This window comes from Saccopteryx leptura, chromosome 2 (assembly GCF_036850995.1).
Source record: "Saccopteryx leptura isolate mSacLep1 chromosome 2, mSacLep1_pri_phased_curated, whole genome shotgun sequence".
Lineage (NCBI taxonomy): Eukaryota > Metazoa > Chordata > Mammalia > Chiroptera > Emballonuridae > Saccopteryx > Saccopteryx leptura.
Genome location: NC_089504.1, coordinates 96,882,522 through 96,897,324, shown reverse-complemented (window position 1 = coordinate 96,897,324; position 14,803 = coordinate 96,882,522). Strand labels below are relative to the sequence as shown.

General features: G+C 45.2%; 1 protein-coding gene across 2 annotated transcripts in view; it reads left to right on the top strand.

The window, feature by feature from the left end:
• FAM120A (family with sequence similarity 120 member A) overlaps positions 1–14,803 on the top strand; it is a 134,019-nt gene that overhangs the window by 70,477 nt on the left and 48,739 nt on the right. For both annotated transcript variants that reach the window (XM_066368350.1, XM_066368351.1), the window contains exons 6-7: positions 6,749–6,846; positions 7,090–7,370. In XM_066368350.1, the coding sequence (XP_066224447.1) occupies positions 6,749–6,846; positions 7,090–7,370 (379 nt within the window). The remainder of the gene's footprint in view (positions 1–6,748; positions 6,847–7,089; positions 7,371–14,803) is intronic.

Genomic DNA, 14,803 nt, shown 5'->3' with positions numbered 1-14,803 from the left:
TGCAACAAGAGCCTATTTTTAGCTCCTGAGGTGGAGGCCTTGCAGCCATCCTCAGCACCCAGGGCCAACTTGTTCCAATCGAGCCATGGTGGCAGGAGGGAAAGAGAAGAGAAAGAAGCAAGGGAAGTAGGAGTGGAGAATTAGATTGTTGCTTTCTCCTGTGTGCCCTGACTGGGAATTTAACCCATCCACATGCCGGGCTGATGCTCTACCACTGTGCAAACCAGCCAGGGCTGCTAGATATTCTTTTTGCTTTTTGGATTTGAGGATCTAACTCCTTCCATAGGCTTGGGAAGTTTCCATCAATTATATTTTGGATAGGTTCTTTAATCCCATCTTTGTTTCTTCTGATATACCTACTATTCTTATATTGCTCTTTCTAATATACTCAGACCATTCTCATAGAGCTGTATTATATATATATTTTTTTAAGTCTTTAATCTCTCTCTCTCAACTTCCCTCTGCCATCTCTAGTTGCCTGTCTTCTGTGTCACTGATTCTTGCTTCTGTCTGGCCTGTTTTATTAGCTCAACTTGCTAGTACATTTTTCACTTTATGTACAGTGGTCCCTCATCTATTGTGGGGGTTACGTTCCAGAACCCCCATGATAGGCAAAAGTCTGCGAAGTAACGACCTTATGTTTATTTTATTATTTACATATACTTTAAGGCGTTATAAACCTTTCCCACACTGTTATTAACCTTTCCCACACTTATTTCGCTTATTTTGCCACAGAAATAATTAAAATAATAAATATATAAAAATACCTATATACTGCAGAATCTCATGATAGAGTGAAAAATCCGCTAAACAAAATTAGATATACACAATTTAAAAATCTATAATACAAAATTAGATATATACAATTTGTGATACAGTGAGTGAGACCTCAAAAAGTGAATTTCGATATGGCGAGGGACGACTGTATTGAGTTCTTCATCTCTGTTTTTAAAGTTTTAATTGCTTTTTGTTTATTAATTTGTTTTCTGAGTGTACTACATTGCCTATCAGTGTCTTGTCGCATCTCATTGAGTATTTTCAGAACTTCAATTTTGAATTCTCTTTCATTTATCTCCAAAATTTCCATGTGATTGAGATTACTTTTTGGAGATTTTTTATTTTCTTTTTGAGCTGTGTCTATTTCTTGGATATATACGTTATTAGTTTTTCTCTTCCTAGATGGCATTTGAGGGTGGTATTGTTAAGAAATCAAACAGAAAACAACAAAAAGGTGAAAATAAAGAACTAAAATAAAAAATAAGAGAAAACAACAAAGAAGAGTCAAAACAAAAAAGAAACCAAAATCAAGAAGAAAACAAAAACACAAAAAGAAAAGAAAAATAGTGTGATATTGCACTTGCAAGCAGTTTTTCTATTATTATTTTCAGTAAGTGGTGCTGGATTACAAGTTTTGATCCTGTATAAAATCCCCAGACTGACCCCCCCCCCCCCCAGAAGCTGCAGTTGTGGTGATGGAGGTGGACTGCAATTGCAAGGATTGAATGGGGCGTGCTATGAGGTTTATGGCTTTTGCAATGGCAATCTCAGGCCTCTGCATGCTCCTCCCAGTTCGAACAGATCAGGGACTAGAGAGAAAGCACCCCTGTTTGTCAGGGGAGACAGTGGTTCTGGGTTTGGCACTGTTATTTTGCACTTTACCAGTGGAGTTATACAGGATCTGGGAGCCTGGTGGGGGCACGCTTTGTATTTCTGTGTCCCCAGTGCAAGGTGCAGGCAGACCGTGGGCACACGCACAGAGTTCCTGCTCTCAGGTGCTGATTTGGTTTAGTACTTCTTAAGTGCTCCCCAATCACTCTGCTCTTTCTGGCAGAAGAAGACCCAGATACGTGAGGTTTCTCCCATCTTTGGGGCTCTGGCAGGCAAATACCCAGACAGACCTGGCTTTTCCCCTCTACAGACTCTTACCTCGAATTCTTCTTATGTTTCAGTCACAACTACCACCACCACCACACGCGTGCGCGCACACACACACATACACACACACACACCCTGTCTTTACCCTTCCCACCTTTAATCATTTATCCTTCTCTCTTTCTCTCTCTCTCTCTTTTAACAAGAGAGGCAAAGAGAGAGAGACAGAGAGGAACAGACAGGCTGGGAAAGAGAGAAATGAGAAACATCAACTCATAGTTGTGGCACCTTAGTTGTTCACTGATTATTTTCTCATATGTGCCTTGATGGGGGGGGTGGCTATAGCAGAGCAAGTGACCCCTTGCTCAAGCCAGCGACCTTTGGACTCAAACAGGTGACCATGGGGTCATGTCTGTGATCCCATGCTCAAGCCAGCGACCTTGTGCTCAAGCCGGTGAGCCAGTGCTCAAGCCAGCAACCTCGGGTGGGTCCTCCACATCCCAGTACTATGCTCTATCCACTGCACTACTGCCTGGTCAGGCTAGTCATTTCTCAATGCACGAATCTTTCAGTCAAACCTGCAAGCCCAGCTGGGGTTCCTTCACTGCATTATAGTTGTTTAATTTGTTGAAATTTCAAGGTGAGTGATCAAGGGTATCTCTCACACCACCATTACTCTGACGTAATCCAGAGGTAGCTGATTTTATCTCCCATTTAACTGCCTGCTTGAATAGCTGACCCAAATGTGCAGTTGATCAAGATTTGCCTGCTTTTCATCCTTCCTAAGATGGCAGTAGTGAGCAGTTCACTGTTTGCTCCCACTGCACAGGTCAAAGCATATGGAAAAGTAATTCACCTAAACCCTGAAATGGAAAATTCTGCAAGTACAGCTTTTCAAAAGGTCTGCCTCAGGCCTGCTTTGCTCCCAGCTTATAAATGTAGCCAAACAGGCCAGTCTCCAATCTGGTTCAGAGGACCTTCCTTTCCTCTGTGCTGCCTCCCTTGTGCTCAGTCATAAGCTTAATAAAATCTGTGCCAATTTCTCTGGGTTTTTTTCTCACTTTCTGTCTTGGGGAACTCAAGAACCATAACACTAGTAACAACATAACTTTATATGTGCCTTAACTTCTATAGAATATTGGTATTGAGTAAATACATTTGACCCAATATGGGGTTAAGGGTGCTGACTTCTGTGCTGTTGAAAACCACTATATAACTTGATTTTTCAGAAATCTGACTACATCCCTCAGTATCTACAGAGCATTAATTGATTCCAGAATCCCCTTCCTCATACCACAACCCCAAAATGCTTAAGTCCCTTAAATAAACTGGCATACAGTAATGCATACCTGGGCTCTTAACTGCAGATTGCGAATACTGTTGTCCATTTGATGTTGGTTGAATCTGGGGATGTGAAACCCAGGGGGATACAGAGGACTGATTGTGTATTGAAAATACTCTGCATATAAGGAGGCCCACTCAGTTTATGCCTGTGTTGTTTAAGGATCAACTGTCAAATCTATTTCAGCATGGTTAATGTGGTTGGAAAATTCTGCCTTGTTTTTGCAAGCATTGGAACTAGTGTTGGTTGGTAGGGAATATCTTGACTTATTTCTTCTTTGAATTTTCAGAGGTATATTTTTTGAGTAGCACTTGAAAATCATACACCAGCACCCATCTGCATTATAGAATTTGAAGAAATATTACATTACTATTTGTTTAATGTATCATCTTTGCAGTAATGTACCTGATGATAGGTGAATGTTTGTTAAGTTGTAGTAGGGCTGAGTAGTTCAGTAGAGCTTCTTGTTCTTGGTTAATACCCTTTATAAAAATCGATGGTATTTTAATTTAGAGAAAAGCTGTACAGCTTCATACAAGCACAGTAAGTAATTTACAGGAATGGATGTGGAATGATGTGTCTTTTCTGCTAGAGTACACAGCTTAAAGCACAGCTGTGAGGGTTGCAACAGATGCTTCTTTTCTCTTCGTTCTCAGAGAGGTCTTCAATATTTAAAAGGTGATGTTTGAATTGTGAAAATATTTTTTGAGTAGAAATTAAGCACTTTTCTCCTGTCTCTGTCTTTAGTCCATGTCCTTTCCTAACAAAATCCTGCCTCTTATGTTTGTGAAAGGAGGAGGACGAGAAATGGTTAATCGGGAGTTGGTGTCAATTTGGAGAAAGATGTCCTTGTCATATAGAAGATAGACTGTGGCTCTGCTTTGCTGCATGAGGGCTTTGAGGACAAGAACTGATTTATGTACGAGAAAACATGAAGTATGCACTGACAGGCCCGGGCTTATTGGGCATTTGTGCAGCTTCAGAGACATACAGAGAAATTAATTTGCTAGTTGGACTGGGTCATGGTAGAATAGTAACTAACTCTGGTTTCTCAAAGGTTTATTTGAGGTCAGTGATTGCAGTATGATTTTAGAAAATGTTCTTTCCTTGAAAATAATTGTTTTTAAGTTTTAATACAGTTTGAGGTCTTTTTGGTTTTAAGGAAAATGTGTGCTTTTTATGAAGTTTGTAGCATATAATGGCTAAAAATACAGTATAATAAAGCCCATCTTCATTTGAATGCTGATGCTGCATTCAGTCATTTTTATTACTCAGAAGTTAAGTGTGGTAGGTCATCTCCAAGAGAGTGCAAACTAGACTTTTTATAGTGATTTAAATTATAGCATTAGAGCTTGAATGGCTTTCATGATATTCTTTGGCTCCAAATCTGGCCATGATTCAGAATTACTTGAGATGGGCCTTTAACAGTTATAGGGTCTTGTATCTTACACTCAGAAGTTTGGATCTTTATACACTTACTGTTTGATTAGGAATGTCTCATGTATGTGAGAGTGTGTATGTGTGGTGAATGTGTGTGCATGTGTGTGTACATGTGCTACCAGCCCCATATGTAGACGTGCCCACATAGTTGTCCCCAGCTACTGTCCCGCAGTCATCTCAGTTTGGTGGGAAGTGGAGCCTGGGTTGCACTTTCTTTTCCTGTGAGCTGGATCACAGGACTAGGGCTTCTCTGAGCTTCAGTGCGAGGCACTCGGAGGTGGGCTCTTCCAAGGGATTGCCGCTTCTGAGGCTCATGAGTCCTCGTGGGTGGGCAGCAGTGAGTCTGGCCTGCCCCCTGGCTGGGGGGGGGGCAGGGCGTGGCTTCCTGGCTCTACCAGGACTAGATTGATTGGCTCAGGGTGCCTGGCTTAGGTATAGGTGGAAGTTTTCCTTCAGGGAGTGAAAGGGAGGATTTAGGGTGCTTTATTATTTTATTTAGTTAAATTAAATGTGTTTATTTATTTTAGCAAGTCGGTGGGGTAGGTTGTGTGTTTCTCACCTGGTGTCACTGAGATTTCAAGGTTAGAGAAACATTCTTTCTGGAAAAGGACACTGGTGTTCAGCTAGTTTGGTTTTGTTCTGCTTTAAAAAAAGAAGAAAAGAAAAACACCTAAGGAATAGGTTGTGTATCTGTGAGGGCTCCAGTGGGTCTGTTGTGTGTTCTTACTGTGTGTGTTCTATGACTCACAGTACCTCAGAGGCATCCCATACCTGTTGTTCAGTGAGTGAACAAAGACCTGAGGAGTCTCCTTTCTATTTTATTATATTAGTACATAATTAATTCCTGATACTTCCAATGGTTTTGATATCAGGCCACACTCATTCCTTGTCACCAAATGTCTGGGCGCAGATCACTCTGCTGACTTTGCTCATGTGGCTGACTGCACCCATCTGGCCACCTCTCCTCAGACCTGCAGGAGACTGAGGACGTAGATGTAGAGGCATTTAGGCTGCTGGCCAGGTTGACCTACCTACCCGTTATGTCTTAAAGCTGACATAGGACCCAGTCCCGATGCTGTGTGTGCAGCCGCTTGTCTACCGAGCTCCTGTTCTGTGCTTCACTAGGATAGCATGGGGATAGTGAGCAGATGCCAGTGTCCATCCAACAGGTTTATAAACATGTTTTGAGAGGACACAGAATCCTATATTTCTGACCCTGTAATGCATGTTAAAAGGCGTCACCTGATCATGGCTTTGCTAACAATGAAAACCCGAAAGTATAGACAGCAATGACCACATTTAACTTTTTATATTTAAAAGCTTGCTAGTAGCTAAGAACCTAGTTTGAGTTTTAACATAGAAGTTTTGTTGCTTCACAAATGGAAAGGGAGGTGTTCTGTCCCTGTTTTTTTCCTTGATGCTGTAGTATCCAAGATTAAGCTTTGTCAGCAGTTGGGGGGCTGGGAAACCCATCCAATTAAAGATGGACAAATTAGGCATTTAAGGAAACAAACAAAAAGCAAAAAGACTATCAGAAATTAACTGAAAATTCTTGAAAGTTAAAATTCTAGGCCCTGGCCAGTTGGTTCAGTGGATAGAAAGTCGGCCTGGTGTGTGGATGTCCTGGATTCTATCTCTGGTTCAGGCACACATGAGAAGTGACTATCTGCTTCTCTTCTATCCCCCCCTCCCCATCCCCTTTCACACCAGTGGCTCAGTTGGTTCTAGCATCAGCTCAGGGCACTGAGGATAGCTCAGTTGGTCTGAGCATTGGCTTCAGGCACTGAGGACAGCTTAGTTCTATCTTTGGCCCTAGCCAGGTGTTTCTGGGTAATTCGTGGTCGGGGTGCATGTGGGGTTCTGTCTGTCCTCCTCTCACTTAAAAAATTCTAGCCCCAGTTGATAAAATTGTTCATCATAAAGTATTTTTAAATATTAAGCATGATTTTCTAAAGGTTTCTGAGAAGTGGGACCAGGGGTGTGTTGGAACGTGAGAAGTACAGGACAGCTGGGACACGTGCTAGCCATACCCTGGCCTGGGGAAGTGTCCTCTGCTCACAGTTGTTTTATTTTCTCTCTGTGTCGATGAAACAGCCAGACCAAATCCATTTGGAATGCCTGGGATAGTGCCACCGTATGTCCCCCCCCAGATGCTCAACATTCCACAGACCTCTCTGCAAGCCAAGCCCATGGTAAGGCCTTTCCTTCCCTCCACAGTTTGTCTGCCCTGCCTGGGGGACAGCTGGCCTTGACAGCTGCATGTGCATCAAATCCTCATGAACACTAAATGATGTCTTCAGCTATTGAATTGATATGTGAAGCAGGTGCCAGTGTTTGTTGAATTAAAGCTTAGCTAAGACCAGGAGTGCTAATAGGAGCCAGGTCCTGTAGGCAGCGTGTGTGTATGTGACCTGTCTTTCTGCACTCTATTTCAGGCTCCACAGGGGCCCAGCCCAGGTGCTCCGGGTCAGGGTCCACGCCCATACAGCCTCGCTGAGCCGGCCCTCACTTTGGAAACAAGCGGAAAGAATCTGACTGAGCAGAACAACTACAGTAACATTCCTCATGAAGGAAAACATACTCCACTGTATGAAAGGTCCTCCCCCATCAACCCAGCTCCGAGCGGCAGCCCCAATCACGTGGATGCCGCGTACTTTCCTGGTTCTTCTACGTCGTCATCTTCAGACAATGATGAAGGCAGTGGAGGAGCTGCAAAGTGAGTGGTGGGTTTCTTACGTGGCTCGTCCCTAGGGAAGCCGTGGGCTGGCTGGCTGGCTGTCCTGCTGGTCGGTCCATGGCACTGGGTGTTGTGCTCAGAGATGCAGTTTGTTGCAGGTAGGTGAGGGTCACTTTGTGCTGGGACTAGGGCTCCTCGAACATGGAGAAGAGTGGAGGTTAGACATTTCCACAGGCTTCCCAGGCTAAAAGTCTGCACTGAGAGCCCATGGCCTTGGTCTGTTCCTCTGAGGGGTGGGGTTTTAGGAAAATCAGCGTATGTGACTACCAAACTGGTGAAGTGGTCTGCTTAAGTTCTGCCGACCTGTACTGTCTCTGGTTTCTCGTGCTGTTTTCCCCCAACCCTCCTCCTATAAAGCATTTTAAGTTAGACACCCATAGCTTTCAGTCTCTCGGCTCCTGAACCAGTGGGAACTCTGATTTCCTTTGCTCCTGAGTTTAATAGCTCATAGGACAATTCTTGAAATGACCCTGTTCACCCAACCAAATCCTTAGGAAGCTGCCAGACCCAGGCTGCAGTTCTCCCAGAGAGGAGTATTTTAAACGTGTGTCCCTAAGTAAATTAACTTTCAGGTACGTAATTTGTTAGGATCTGATTGAGGTAGTCTTAAATACACAGTCCTCCTTCTCCCTTTAAATTCCCTTATGTGTCTGAGAAACCTGAAAGAACACAAGAAGAGAAAGGGCCTTTTCTCTGCACCTCCTCCTTTTCCTGGGTTTGAACTCCAGCTAAATGGGTACATGCCCAGGGCTGGTTAGTACCACATTAATCTCTGCTGTAAGAAATCTGGGACAGTTTTCATTCTTCCTTAACTTTCTTACTGGATTGTCTCCTGATGCTGGAGAGTTTTCCTCTTTTGTTCTCCTTTTCTCCATCTGTAAAGTGGGCTTTAATGTCTGTTGGCCGCAAGTGGCAGTTACCAAGAAGTTTGCAATCATCCAGAGGTTGTGAACTGTCTGGAACAGGGAAGCACATAATTCATAAACTCTTACTGTATGTACAATCCTACTGAAGTGAAAAGTCATAGTATAGCACTCAAACTTTCAAGTTAACCTTTTGGAAAGAAAATATATTTAAGATTTCCTGATTGAGAATTTCTGGTCTGGGGCTCAGAAATCTGTGTGTGGAAATGAGCACCCAGTGACTCTTCACCTCAGTCTGAAACCAGCTGACAGATGTCTTGGAACCCCTTGCACTCTGGAATGAAAGCACTCAGTTTCCTTTTAAAAATTGACTTATGTTATCAAGATCAAGGTGTCTGTATAGTACAGGTTCATCTTAATAAGAAACACCCTTTCCAGACTCTGGAACACAGGTAGATATGAAGCAGAAGTACATGCTATATGGCTTGAAGTCTGTACAGTAGCAGGTGTGGGGTGTGTACAGGCCTGGCATGGGGAGGTTTGGTGGCAACCCTGTTCGTTCAGATAGGAATTCAGGAGTAACTCTAGTGCCTAGCCCTGTTAGCACACCGCCCAGTTAGGACGTGACTTGAGCTTGCGGTAAGAGTGCTCAGGAGCTCCTCCCTTCTCTGGTGCGGATTCAATTCCACCTGTTCATAAAGGGCCTGGTCAGCATCGCCTTCCCTGGAGCTGTCCTTGATTTCAGTCCCCTCTCCCACGTCTGAGCACTGTCACTCACTTGTCCACACCCAGCATAGTGTTCTCACTGTGTTTTTGGAGGAGTTTGTGGAAGGCGGACTCGGTGTGGACTTGGCAGGTGTGTCTCATCTTCTGTGTGATGTGAAGTGTGGCGGGACAGGTAGAGCATGGCCACAGCCAGGAGTCGAAGGAGTGGATCAGGTGTATGGCTTAGCAGTGTCTGTATTTCCTTCGGTCTGCTTCCCCGCTTATTGTAACAAATGAGAGGCAGGAGAGTGAAAACTGAGCACAAGGAGAGAAGAAAGAGGCTATATTGTGTGTGTGCTGCAACTTTAGGATAATCATCCAGGCAGGTAGGACCTGGAGGCAGCCCCGGTCATTAGCATCCTTGCTGTGGAGGAGGCCAAGAGAAGGTCAGTGTTCTCGATTTTGTGAGGAATCTAGTCTGTTAAATGAGTCTGTGTGAGCACTTGAGGCCATGCATAGGATTACAGGGCTGCTGTCCTAGTTCAAAACCCAGTGAGAGCAGTAAGTCAGGACATGGTTACCTTTGGTTTGGGCATGAATTAGGACCCCTTGACCTTCAGTGTGCTCTCAGGGTGGTTTTGAGGGAAAGAAAGCATCTTTCCATTCAGTCAGGCAACTTGAGCACTGTTTCTACCAGTGAGCATGGCGGCGGGCAGTGCAATATCTGGTGTGGCGGTCTGCAGGATGTGAGCATCCTAGGTGGCATGTGTCCAAAGAAAATGCCTGACAAGGAGTACTGGAGATGAGTACTCTCCTGAGAGGTGAGATTTGGGCAGTGGCAGTGGGGATAGAGTTGGATGGATGGAGAGTGGAAGAAGGGGGTGGCATGGCCAGCAGGAGGTCTAGAGATGTGGAGGCTGAATGGTGAGGAGTCTGACCTCTTTCTTGGTGTGATGTGAGGTAGCCACTGTATTTGCCAAGAATGGCCCTGTGGCAGGAGAGATCTGATGCTTCTTTGGAAATGCGTTTGCTCTGATCAGGCTGTCTTTGTCCTTGGGGTGGATAGGGTCCGTTTAGCTGGGAAAGTACTCCACAGCTGGACTCCACTCCTCTTGTAATAGCTTCTGAGGTTGACTAGAAATGTTCATAGTTCCTGTACTTACCACCTTGACTTGTGCAACAGCCAAGGAGGGAGTCTGCCCCTTCCCCAGGTGGTGTATTTCTCTCTGTCACTTCATTGTCTCTTGTCACCATTCCCCGTTCAGTTCCCTCAGGCATTTGCATTCTCTCCGCTGTATTATCCACAGGTGGGTGAACAGTCCCAGAATGTGGGAGAGTCCACAAAATAAGTGTTACTATTTCCCCAACGAAAATCAATGAGATTTAAAAAAAAAAAAATACATGGTGATGATGCATGATAGGATTGTTATAGAATAAAGGAGAATTATCCCCCCTCCCCATCAAAATAAAAAGCTTAATTTACAAATTGAGAAGGTAAGTGTTTTTGAATGATGAAGAGAATAAAAATGCAGTTCACAGAGGAAACAGATGGTCGATAAAATGTGAAAGGAAATTGGGTTTGCTCACTAAGAAAATCCAAGGAATGCAACTTCAGATATGAGGTACGTTGTTTTTTTTTTTAATTTTTTTTTTACAGGGACAGAGAGAGAGTCAGGTAGAGGGATAGACAGGGACAGACAGACAGGAACGGAGAGAGATGAGAAGCATCAACCATCAGTTTTTCGTTGCGACACCGTAATTGCTCATTGACCGCTTTCTCATTTGTGCCATGACCACGGGCCTTCAGCAGACTGAGTAACACCCCCCCCCCCCCCCCCCCCCCCCGCTCGAGCCAGTTACCTTGGGTCCACGGTAGTGAGCTTTTTTTGCTCAAGCCAGATGAGCCCGCGCTCAAGCTGGCAAACCCCAGGGTCTCGAACCTGGGTCCTTCCGCATCCCAGTCCGACGCTCTATCCATTGCGCCACCGCCTGGTCAGGCGAGGTACGTTTTTAAATCTAGGAAATTGGCGTTTGTTTTTAAAGATAAGTTCAGTGGGGGAAAGCGTTGAATAGGTGAGGCCCGAGGTCTTGGCTCTCCTGGCAGACTGTAGCATTTGTGGTGTCTGAGAGCTTTGGGCCCTCCTCCCAGGAGTTAGTACCCTTTGAGCACCAAGGAAGTATAGGGTACGTTACAGCCATGTTGGCAAGAGCAGAACATACCTCAACTCCAGAGAATGGTGAAGGGAAGTGCGAGCTGAGGTGTCCCACAAAACAGCTGGGTATGAAAGGCAGTCCTGGCTGGTCTCGGATTCAGAAAGTGGCCACTCACTGTGGGTGCGCATATATGTACAGATGTGGCTAGGCAGGCCTTTTCCTGAATCTCTCCCCCTCTGTAATACCTATCCCAGGATTTTAGCCTCTGCAGCTGGGAGTGTTCAGCTGTCTTTCCTAACTGGGCTGTTGGAATGGCTATCCTGGTTACTGTGTTGAAGTGGACACACATCCCTGGGCAGTTTGCGGGTTTGTGCTGGACAAGGAGTCTGAGGCTGCGACAGGCCCCCTGAACAAAGGAGTGAATTGGGTGCCCCTACCAGGACTGAGATGGGCTGCGTGGGTGGGTGCTCCTGGAGCTGTCCCGAGCATCCCCTCACTTCTGCAGGATCGCAGCCTCCTGCTGTTGTGTGGCTGTATCCATCAGAGGACAAGGCAGGTGTCTGGGCATTTACTCCAGACCCATGAAGCAAATGAGAAAGAAATGTTGCTATCGAACTAAATAATTTTTTCTCCCATTCTTTTTCCTAGAGTAGAATCAACATGTACTTCTTGTTCTGTTCTTGACAGTGGTTTTGTTTTTTCTTCTTTTCCTGGCCTTTGTCACATCTTTGCCATCCTGTATCGGTTGAATTAAGAATTACGATTGAATCCTTATGGGGTTGTTTATTTTATTGGCTTTTAGATTCATTGGCTTTTAGAATTTTAATTTGATCTAAGGTTGCTAATTTGAAGATTTTAGTTCTTTGTTTTATTCTTTTTCTAATATTGAAATACAAAGTTACAGAGTTGAAACATTAAAAAATACAGTGTAGGGGCCCTGGCCGGTTGGCTCAGCGGTAGAGCGTCGGCCTGGCGTGCGGGGGACCCGGGTTCGATTCCCGGCCAGGGCACATAGGAGAAGCGCCCATTTGCTTCTCCACCCCCTCCCTCCTTCCTCTCTGTCTCTCTCTTCCCCTCCCGCAGCCGAGGCTCCATTGGAGCAAGGATGGCCCAGGCGCTGGGGATAGCTCCTTGGCCTCTGCCCCAGGCGCTGGAGTGGCTCTGGTCGTGGCAGAGCGACGCCCCGGAGGGGCAGAGCATCGCCCCCTGGTGGGCAGAGCGTTGCCCCCTGGTGGGCGTGCCGGGTGGATCCCGGTCGGGCGCATGCGGGAGTCTGTCTGACTGTCTCTCCCCGTTTCCAGCTTCAGAAAAAAAAAAAAAGAAAAAAAATACAGTGTAGGAAGTCCTCATGATTCCATATCTAGAGATACAACTTTTTGAATTGGTGAATATTCAGACATTTTTTTTGCTGCATAACTAACATGCTTTTTACAATAATGGGATCTTTTAAAAAACTTGCCTTTTTCCTTGTCTTCCTTTTTCATACTCTATTATGTATTCTGATTTGTATATAAATTTAACTGTATGTACACTGAATATTACTTCAGTGATTTTACATGTCATTACTGACATTCTAAATGGATATTTAAAAGTCCTATTAAGAGAGAAGATGGACTTAATTTTTCTCCACATTGTTGACTTAGGTTGTGTAGATTTGACCCATTTCCTTGTCCACATTGATTTCGAGGTGTTTTGCCAGGCAGCAGCTGTGGTATAAGCTCTGCAGGCCCCCGCATGGCTCCTATGGGACCTGGTCTGGGCTGTGGATGGTTACTGTTAGGGCCTGAGTGACTGTTGACCAGCACGGAGACTCACTGCTGCCAAGGCCAAGACCTCCTGGTGTTCCAGGCTGGTCCTGCCAGGCTCCGCTGTCTGTGTGTTGTGTGACCTGGAGCTCCCTGGACCAGTGCACCCAGTGTGGATGGGAGGTTACTGGGTGGTTTGTGAGGTAAATCAGCTGAGTAACCACACTAAGTGATAGCTATTATTTAAAAAAATAACTAGGTGCAATAAAAAAAAAACCCAACATTTTTAAAGCAACACTTTATTTATTTATTTATTTATTGATTGATTGATTGATTGTATTTTTCTGAAACTGGAAACGGGGAGAGACAGTCAGACAGACTCCCGCATGCGCCCGACCGGGATCCACCTGGCACGCCCACCAGGGGGCAACACTCTGCCCGCCTGGGGCAGAGGCCAAGGAGCCATCCCCAGCACCCGGGCCATCTCTGCTCCAATGGAGCCTCGCTGCGGGAGGGGAAGAGAGAGACAGAGAGGAAGGAGAGGGGGAGGGGTGGAGAAGCAGATGGGCGCTTCTCCTGTGTGCCCTGGCCGGGAATCGAACCCGGGACTTCTGCATGCCAGGCCGACGCTCTACCACTGAGCCAACCGGCCAGGGCCCGCAACACTTTATTTTAATTAAAACAAGTTTCAATCACAGTTGGCATGCTAACATTATGTTAGTTTCAGGTGTACAACGTAGTAATTAGGCACTTATAGATATATAGATATATAGTTCATGATGTGAACACCTTGATAAGTCTAGAACCTATCTGACACTATACATAGTAACTACAGTATTGTTGATTAATGTGAAATACCTGAAGAATTTCACTCATTGTCTTTGATCTGATATCCCGGGGAATAGGCTTCTAATGCATCCTTTTCCCTTTGAGCGGGTTGGTGTCTTTCTTCCATTTTGAGTCCTCAGGCTCCCTTTCCAGAGACACTGTGGTTCACAAGGAATTCTACTTTACCGGCCCTAGGGTGCCAGGTCCCAGACAAGCTAAATAAGCTGCAAGTTTTTCCTTCTATATTGTTACACTATTGCGCCAGAAAAGTAGCGACCTCTTAACACAAGGCAAGATTTCTAACATTTCAAAAAAACAGTTCTGAATTGTGTGTTAGCAAACATTAATAATCATCTGTGCCTCTGTGTTCTAGCTGTCTGCTGACCTGTGTAGGTGCTTGGTGTTCATTTCATGTGACTCAGTCCCGTGTCTCTGAACCCTCTCTGGCTGTCAGGAAAGGGATGGCTCTGGCTAGCGCGGTGAGGTGTCCTGAAACGCTCCAGAGGGAAGCTCCGTCTGCTGTACAGGAAAGCATTTGGGACTAGCACTTTCTAAATTGCCCTGACTGTTTATGAAAGAACCTGAATGTGTGAAGTTAGCTTAATTTGGAGCCTAAGGAGACTGTACCTGTTTGGTGTTAGTGACTCACATGGGAGCACAGGTTTTCATGCGCTGTAGCAGGAGCCCCTGGGCCTCTAGGACAGAACTGGGGGGGGGGGGGTGTTGAATGAGAACAGCAGATGGAGGGGAATATATATGCATACTAATTGAAAGTCAGCTTCATTGTTTGACTCTATCTGTGACCTTACACACACACTAGATACTGCTGCTGTGGATTTGATCTCTTCCCATTTTTCCATGTGTTTTTCTTCTTGTGTGGTTTTATCAGCTTCATTCTTACTTTCCTATTGACAAGTAAGTCAGCTGTGATCAGTGCTGTCTTCCATTTCTGCTCCATCAAGGTGGGCTGGTGGCACCATGGCAGTGGAGACGGGAGTTAGTCTCTGTGATAGGTCACGTTTTACACACTGTGTAAATGCCACCAGTCCGTTTCCATCCTAGCACCACCAGCCTGCTGACTAGAAAAATGCACAGGAGAGGCTTCCGTGGTGAGGAC